The sequence below is a fragment of the Sorghum bicolor genome, chromosome 7 (genome assembly GCF_000003195.3).
Source record: "Sorghum bicolor cultivar BTx623 chromosome 7, Sorghum_bicolor_NCBIv3, whole genome shotgun sequence".
NCBI lineage: Eukaryota > Viridiplantae > Streptophyta > Magnoliopsida > Poales > Poaceae > Sorghum > Sorghum bicolor.
Window position 1 is genome coordinate 375,180 of NC_012876.2, and position 9,099 is coordinate 384,278.

General features: G+C 41.7%; 2 protein-coding genes across 3 annotated transcripts; one reads left to right on the forward strand and one right to left on the reverse strand.

Annotated features, from left to right (window-relative positions):
* LOC8064330 (indole-2-monooxygenase) lies at positions 1,370-3,432 on the forward strand. The gene is made up of 3 exons (XM_002443654.2): positions 1,370-2,006; positions 2,113-2,544; positions 2,650-3,432. The coding sequence occupies exons 1-3, from the start codon at positions 1,449-1,451 to the stop codon at positions 3,274-3,276; spliced, it is 1,617 nt and encodes a 538-aa protein (XP_002443699.1). The 5' UTR covers positions 1,370-1,448; the 3' UTR covers positions 3,277-3,432.
* On the reverse strand, positions 4,934-8,108 carry LOC8064331 (SWR1 complex subunit 2). Of its 2 annotated transcripts, none has more exons than XM_002444821.2 (11): positions 7,964-8,108; positions 7,811-7,880; positions 7,526-7,597; positions 7,313-7,356; positions 6,958-7,216; positions 6,709-6,784; positions 6,478-6,597; positions 6,305-6,373; positions 6,112-6,154; positions 5,607-5,672; positions 4,934-5,454 (listed from the first exon to the last, which is right to left on the reverse strand). In XM_002444821.2, the coding sequence occupies exons 1-11, from the start codon at positions 8,029-8,031 to the stop codon at positions 5,259-5,261; spliced, it is 1,083 nt and encodes a 360-aa protein (XP_002444866.1). In that variant the 5' UTR covers positions 8,032-8,108; the 3' UTR covers positions 4,934-5,258. The 2 variants fall into 2 exon arrangements, with proteins under 2 accessions (XP_002444866.1, XP_021321550.1); XM_021465875.1 differs by having other exon boundaries at positions 5,312-5,454; positions 5,563-5,672.

Consider the following 9,099-nt stretch of genomic DNA (forward strand, 5'->3'; position numbering starts at 1 on the left):
CGTTCTCAACATGAAGGTGAGAGGACTGAATTCATCCTGTATGGTTTGGGTTGTTTTCCTTTTGCAATTAACTGTAATGGGGTACGTTTATTTCAGACGCAGCAAAGTAGATACAAGAAAAGCTTCGTTCCGGTGGCTAGGCCAGGCAAAGCGAAAGCAAGAGAGCAATGTCTCGTTGTTCTACCTTCATCCATGAAGGCAATGCCCAATAAGAGAGCATTTCCTACTGATCTTACAGACATTGACAATAAGTGAGACAAGTTATGTGCAAAAAAAATTGTTTGTTTGATTCTTTGTGCTATTTCTACTAAACTAATATGGAGAGCTGATTTTTTTATAGGGGATTGGATTGAATTTATACAGCTTTTGTTGTTGCCGCACTGAATAATATAACTTAATTTTGTTTTTCTTAAACTACGAGCTGATTTTTTTTTCTATCTGTTTGATCCGTGCCTCCAGATGTCATCAAAGAAATTGGTGATGCAAGGCTAAGTCTTCGAGGAGTACTCCAGAGTGCTGGATTCTGATACTTTTTTCATTAATCCATGTGCAAACATTCCATTATGCTCTAAACATGTTGATCAACTGATGATTCATGCAATTTAGAGGTTAATTGCCAATCTCTAAAAGTATTTATCTTTACTTTCTCCGCTATAAGACCATTAGTTTTATAATTTATTTTTCTCGATATCATCATAGTGTTAGCACGGAGAATATACTAGTAAAAACGAGTGTCCTTAATTAGGATATTCACGTCAATCAAATTTTTTGGGAAAAAATATATATTTCCTTATAAAAAATATTAACAACTTTTGTATCTCTAAATAAATTTAAAACTAAATTTAATGATTGATCTAATGATATTAATTATATATATTATAATATATTTAGTCAAAGTTAACCACGCTTATCTACGGAGGGAGAGAGGACGGTGCAAGGTAGGAGTTCAGTTAACACCGATCTCCAATCCAGCGCGCAACGCAATATTTTTCTTTGCTATGTCATGGCAACGCAATCCAACGCGATGTGATTAGGTGCGATCGTCTATGCATGCATGTTGCTCGCATGCGCGACGGATTGAGTAACTCACTACTGCTCGAATTACGGCCGGCCAATGTCATCCGTCCAGTTGCTGCTCTGTCGTCGTTGTCGTCGCCAGTGAATTGCAGGTGTTCCATATGCATCGTCATATTATTAATAGCGGGAGTTAAAGTGTGATGTTGAAGACTGAACAGGTCTTGAAGTTTATATTATATAATCAGATCTAAACTATGGACAAAAAAGATGCCTGATCCTTGGTGCTGTCATCACCAGGTTTCTGGCTATATAAAAGGCCACCTGCACTGGGCAAATTAAAGAAGCCGAGCTATATCATCATTCAGTTCATCAGTAAACTGAACAACCGTTTGATAAAGCAAACCATCCGCTGGACTACGCTGCTGTGAGTGATGGCTCACGCTAATAATGGCCACCGCCATGAGCTGCTGCAGCAGCGGGGCAAGCCTCCTCCACAAGTGGCCCTAGTGGTCTCTGTCCTGCTCGTGTGTCCTCTCCTCGTCCTCCTCCTGGTGCGCCGCTGCTTCGTAACCACGCCGTCGACGGCCACCGCAAGAGCCAGAGAACAGCAGCTGAGCAGGCTGCCTTCGCCTCCCCGCAGGCTCCCCATCATCGGCCACCTGCTGCACCTCGTCGGCGGCCTCCCGCACGTCTCCCTCCGTGACCTCTCCGCCAAGCATGGCCGCAACGGCCTCATGCTCCTCCACCTCGGCGCCGTCCCCACGCTCATCGTCTCCTCGCCGAGCGCCGCGCAGGCCGTGCTACGCACGCAGGACCACATCTTCGCATCCCGAGCTACCTCCCCTGTCACCGACATCCTCTTCTACGGCTCCACCGACGTCGTCTTCTCGCCCTACGGCGAGCACTGGCGCCAGGTCAAGAAGATCGTCTCCGCTCACCTCCTCGCCACCAAGAAGGTCCGGTCCTACAGCCATGCACGTGAGCACGAGGTACTAACCTGACCATGCATGCGTCAACTTGAGCCATCAGTGAACAGTAATTATATATATTGTTCCATGGACGATCGATTGACTGAAAACAATTCACACAACACAGGTGAGGCTTGTCATGGCCAAGATCCGCGAGGCGGCGACCGCAGGCACCGCCGTCGACCTAAGCGAGCTGCTCGTCTCCTTCGCCAACGACGTCTTGTGTCACGCCGTGTTTGGCAATTTCTTCAGGGAGAAAGGCCGGAATAAACTCTTCCAAGAGCTCGTCGAGGCGAACTCGTCCCTGCTCAGCGGTTTTAACGTGGAGGACTACTTCCCGGTGCTGGTGAGACTAGACATCATCAAGAGGATGGTGTGTGCAAAGGCCCATAGGGTGAAGAAGATGTGGGACGGCTTGCTCGATTCGCTCATTGATGACTATGCAAGCATGCCAGCGTCGAAATGTGATGATGGGGACGAGAATTACTTAATTGATGTCTTATTCTCTCTTCAACAAGAGAACAAACTCACGAGAGACCATATAAAAGCCCAGTTGGAGGTATATATGGATATGACCTCACTCATAGCTACCACCATATATGTATAGCTTATTAATTATATATATGTTGTTGATTCTTATATGTATGCATTCCCATGTATGCAGATCATGTTTGAAGCTGGCACAGATACATCATTCATGGTGCTGGAATATGCAATGACTCAGCTCATGCGAAACCCCCGCATTATGAACAAGCTACATGACGAGGTGAGAAACACTATAGCCAAGGGAAAAGAGATGGTTACAGAAGACGAGCTCGATAGTTTAGCCTACCTAAAGGCAGTTATCAAAGAGACGCTTCGACTCCATATGCCGGCGCCGCTCCTTGTTCCCCACTTCTCCATGGCCGATTGCAACATAGAAGGGTACACGATACCATCAGGAACACGTACCATTGTCAATAGTTGGGCCCTTGCGAGGGATCCTAGCTATTGGGAGAAAGCAGAGGAGTTCATGCCTGAGCGGTTCATGAAAGGAGGTAGTGCCACAGCTATAGACAATAAGGGAAATGATTTCCAATACTTGCCATTTGGGGCAGGGCGAAGGATGTGCCCAGGTGGAAACTTTGCAATTGCCAATATCGAAGTCATGCTTGCAAACCTTGTGTACCACTTCAATTGGGAGCTACCTTTGGAATTAGCAAGGACAGGCATCGATATGACTGAATCGTTTGGGGTCATAGTGCATCGTACAAAGAAACTCCTCCTTGTCCCTATAGTTCCACAAGATTAACACATTTGTTTATAGAGTCCTTTATGTACACAATAGATCTAGGACTCGACCGTGCACTACGTAACTATCACAATTGCATCATACTTGTGGGTTTTGGACTTGTTGTTAAGTATATGCATACTAAATAAAGAAAGCATGCATTGCATTGCATTCTTACACCGTGGATCAAATTTCATCATATTTGAGACGAGCAATAAACTAATAAGGAACTATTCCAGTCAAAATGTTGAAATAGGTGCCAACATTCATCACATAGAAGAATTAAGGCTAATGTACCAAGTTGGCCAACCGGTCTATGAATTAGCAATAACCAAGGTCACATAGTTAACACTAGTCATGTTAACTTAGGAATGAAACTACAAAACTGGGTGTGTTTTCTTCTAAACCTCACTTGGGCCATGTAGTACTGTCATATCTGTTCCAGTTTGGAATTTGGCCCGTAATGGTCCATGTGCATGTTAATGAGATATTATAGGGAGCTTAGTTTCATCTTAGTTATTAAAGGTGGATTAGACCAACATATAAGACTTCTAGAGTCTATCCCACCATTTTTGTATTAATCCTTTTATGTGAAGCAAGGACAAAAGCAAACGTGGGATGGTGGTAGGCGTGGTTCACTCCGCGTGTTTTATATTTTTATTAAAAAAAATTATGTATGAATTTTAGAGATATACCTATTGTTTTATTATTTTTAGAAAAATATATGTACTCAAAAGTCAAAACCATCTTTGAAACTAATCAACGGCTAAAGTTGTTCGGTTTATAGATGATTAAAGGGCTAAGCAGGTTTTGGATTTTGAGGGCTAATCATACTTCAATAAAAGTTTTTTTTAGAAAAACTGTGAAGCTTTGCTTCCCAGTGCTTTAATTAAAAGAACCGAAAACAGTTACAAAGTTACAGTTACAAAGTTAGCTAGATGCTAACTAGACAGAAGCCAGAGCTTACCTGAGGCTACAGCTAAAAGGGAAAGAAAAAGAAAACAGCTAGGGGGGAAAAGTTTGAGGGCTGGAAATAGAATTTTTCCTAAAATTAAATATGTAAACCCACAGCATTTTTTTCATTAGCATGAGTGAATTAGAGTTAAATGGGCCTTTACTTATAAAGCCACTCTGAATCTGGACCAAAAACTTCCTAAGCTAAAAAAGCCCATCATGGGGTCTTATCCCGATGGGGCATCGAGTATGAATGTTTTTTTTATTCTAAAAGCGTGCAAAACTAGGAACAACTGTACTACGAGTGATTCGCATACAATAAACTAGGAGAACTCTCTACGCGTTGCCACAAATATAAAGGAAGAATATATTTGTATGGTGTTAGTAATACGTATATGATATTATATGTGTATAAATTTATTAGTATAATTGTGGAGATTGTATTGTATCCATAGTGGATGATGTGTTTCATTGACGTGAATATCATAAATCTTGTGCTACTGAACTTTAATTGCAAATGACAGTGGACTCCTGAGGTGGATTGCTAGTGGCAAATGATATATAATGGGTTGCTGAGGAGGATGCCTTGGATATCAAGAGAAATAGCTACTACAATTTTGTTTTGTAAGAGTTATTATAGATCACAATCACGTGACAAAGGAACACGCAGAAAATAGTGTCAGGTTAGGATTAAGGATGGCAGGTTAATTTATCTATACGGCTATTTACTTGAGCATCGCAGCTCTCTTGATTGATTATAGGGTCATCTCACTACAGAGACTATCGCTGCAAAGGTGCCAGCTTCGATGAAGCATTTGGTCATACTAGGTCATTGTTCTGAAAATTTGTCAACTGACAAAAAATACATTAAGATAACTACAAGCACAGTATATCCAGATCTACGCTAAATACAGCATCCTTTCCATCCTCGTTCTCTTCCTCTTCTTAGGTATCGAATGTCCACCGGTTATTGATTCAGAAAGCTTTCCCATTTAGACATATTGGAACTCTTTCTATCAGACTCATCTGAAGTCACAGGATCTGTCTCGTTAGTCCTCGTCCACCATATCAAGAGCAGGTATTCTCCAGAAGCGTCCTCCATGCCTCGAGCCTCCTGATATGTTCGGAGACCTTATCTCAACCCTTCTCTTCTTAGGCATCAAATGTTCACCAGTTATTGATTCAAAAAGCTCTCCCATATTCAACATGTTCGGCCTCTTTCTATCAGCCTCCTCTTTCAGGAAACTGAATGCATAGATCAGTTGAAGAGATGTTAGAATGTTTCGATTGCACATTCAGGTAGTAAGCAGTATTTTGCTTCACAAACATAGCAGGCAAGTGGTTTACGACTACCTGCCAGAGCAAAGTATGAATCTAAGAGAAGAAAGAAACTGTACCGCTCCCGGATTATTTTGAATGCTTCCATAGTTGCATAAGGCAGCCCTGTCTTCGGATCACGGTATCTACAGGAAGCCTCGCATAAGCATAAAGGTCGCTCAAGAGTCTAGTGTACACTGTTTATATACTACTTAAATTGGTTATGTATACATAAGTAGTCCTGCCTCAAGTTTACTTCTGCCATAGCATTTCAAATTGATAAACGAAGAGGACATATTTAGCAGCCAGGTAGCTCACTTGAACTTGTTTCCATGGTTAGCAGTAAAATATCTAATATAATGTCTCAGGATTTTCAGATCATACACGCACTGGTTGTGGTAGGATCTGAGTGATCCAGAACGTATAAAACTATACTCAAAGATAATGCAGCTACTAAACATTGAAAGATGCATGTCTGTCTAATTTATTACTTGTACTTATATATATAGACAATAAAACAGGGGGACTCATGTGGAATTCAAGGATCAAAGAAGGATATCATAAACAGGGGTCACAAAAACATACTTGGCTGGAAGTCCTGTCACCACACAAACAGGTTTCTCCGGATCTGTGATAAACAGAAGTATTACAAAAAGACCAAGGCTTGCACAAAAAACTTGAATCGAAAGTTGAAACTGCTAAGAACACATACATTTTAAAGGAACTGCTAGCAACAAAGAAAAAATAATATAGTACAGACAAAAACTGTGGCACTTACAAGGGGATGATGTTATAGAAAGTTCAGACCCAAATGTTGCCCCATTTATGAATTCCAGACGTGATTCCCCTAATTGAGCACAGTACTGATAATCAAGTAAGGAACTCTTAATTTTCTAAATTCAGAATTCATATGCAAACAAATGAGTGATGATAATCAGATAAAGAAGTTACCATCTCTTGAGAAAAACCGAACTGTAGGACCCTCATAAGTGTCCTTATGAATAACAGCTTTTTTCTTCACTTCCTCCTCTCTTGCCAGTACACGTTCTAGATTTCTCATGTTCATGATCTCTAGAAACATAGACAATACACGAATAAAATGTAAAAGGCACAACACAACCGATGTTGGCAAACTCCATCTGCGTATTTCTGGATAAGGTAAAAGGGAAACATAGTCTAAACCTGTTTCAGCTGCTTCCAAAAGCATCTCCTCTTGCGTCATCCGCTTTTCTTCTCCCTCCTTTTTCCTCTTAATTGGCTGCCACAGTACAGAAGAGAGTAAAAAATAAGCCAACAGAAATTCCAGAAAATGCCACAGCATACAAACTAATCCGAGTAGCACAAGATCCTGTCCCACACAAGTATCTCAAATGCTCAATGGAATTACAATATTTGATGCCAGCGGTGGAGAACTTGCAAACAGGTACATACCTTGGCCGTTGCTTCTTTTTCGGCACGTATCGCTTCTCTTTCAGCTTGTCTCACAATGACCGATGTTCTGGTTGATTTCCGGATGGTCTTCTCAACCTCCAGTTCATCAGGAACATCTGCTTGTGTGGACGAACTGGGCTTATCAGCAGACTTGTCAGCTTTTGCGTCATCTTCTGGTTTTGGGGTCACCTTCTTCTTCTTGACATTGGTCTTCCTCAGCGTCTTGCCAGGAAACATTAGCCGTTTCTTGATAGGTAACCTGAATGGCAGTGGGGTTGGGACATGGGAGGGGAATTCGTAACAGGTTCACATGATGAAATCTACCAACATGGTTATTAGCAAGGAACATGTGTACCTCTCACGTTCTTCCCTCTCCGGCTCATCGTCAGGTTCAGATTCCTATGCAGATACAGAGATGTTAGATGGGCATACATAAGGCACTCGAACACTCAGTGAGATGCTAAACTAGAAAGCAAGGAAAAAAGTTGTGTACACTATTGGCAGCTAGGATCACAACACAAATATAATAGGCCGACAGGAGAGGAGGGTGAGAATGAAGGGAACTGACATCTTCACCAAAATCACTGTCGAATTCGTCACCAGCATCCTGCTCTTCCACGTAGTTGTCATCGTTCTCCTCCTGAGAGAAAATGGCAACACAACAGCAACGGTAAGTGCAGCACGCTACAACAGCATCTATGTACATGGTAGGAGGAAATCGCAAAACTGCACAAGTCAGAAATGAGAAGAACCCTAAAAGCTAATCCCCCAGTAGCTGCGGTAGCGGCACCAATCCGGCGCTGTGAAGAGAAGGGAAAGAAAAAGGAACGAGTGGGGACCGTCTGCAACCTACATCCTTGAGGGCTTCTTGGTTCCAGAAAGCCTCGTCCTGCTCGACCTCGTCCTCGAGGAGCTTGGTTATCCTGAAAAAGAGGAACAATTTCGATCTCGATGAGGAGCAAGCCGCCGGGGAAAATAGGCATTGGGGTCGGGGAGGGATGCTGACCTCTTGCCTCGGGTGGCGCGCGCGGCGCGGTCGAGGAGAACGGGGGGCTCGTCGTCGCCGGCGTCCATGGCGGCTGGTGGGGACAAGCGAGGAGAGGAGAGGAGAGGCCTTGCCGGGAGGGGAGAGAGAAAGGAAGGAACTAGCGGCGACGGTGGGCCGGCCCGGGTATCAACTTGGCCACTTGGAAAAGTCGCGTGGGCTCTTTCTGGGCCTCAATTCACCACCAGTGCTCGATCTCAGAGATCTACAAAATATTCAAAATTTTCCTAAAAAAACAAAATATTCAAAATAGTACAGTTGATGATAAATATAACAAAAAAAATAGCTTCGTGTTCCACAACTACAAATTTTACTTCAGCATTAATCTGTGAACAAAGGCTCCCATATAAGCCGCAAATTAAAGTTATGGTGCTACTATAGAATGCATTAAAGATTTGTATATATATTAACAAATGCATAATAATTGGTCAAAAGTATTATCCAACAAATTGTTCATAGAAAATAGGTGTTCATGACATATACGAATACCTGTATTTTCATATAGAGGAGCAAACAAACCATATGTATGTGTACATTGGTTTCATTTTAGTACTTATCTCATGAATATTAATATTAGGATCAAGTAAGAGCGAGGCAATACATATTCATGATCGAACAACATCTTTAGCTTGGGCTATAAGACATAAAAGAGTGAAATGCATCACAGATTTCTAAACTTTTCTTGTATTTATCTGGGTCTATGAGCTCTCAAAGTGCTCGCCTAGGAGACTAAGACCTTCAATTTTGGAGATGGTTCATTCAAGAATCCAAGATGCATTTCACTAAATATGAAAAATATAGTTTCACTCTAACAAGGAGCCGTCTTATACAATTATAATGCAACAACAAGATAATCAAGTAACTTCACAAGAAATTAGAGAAAATCAAATAATGGCTAGTTATAGACATTTTAGAGCAGACAATTTACTATGAAACACAACAAAAGCAAAAATAACTAGGGACCTGATACTATCACACTCACATTAGTTTAGGGACCCAGTATAATAAAGTAAATGAAAGATATTGCATACTGTTCAGCTGTGTTTTTTTTTGTCAGTCAGCAGTATTTTTTTTGAACAATATTTTTAGTTATGAAT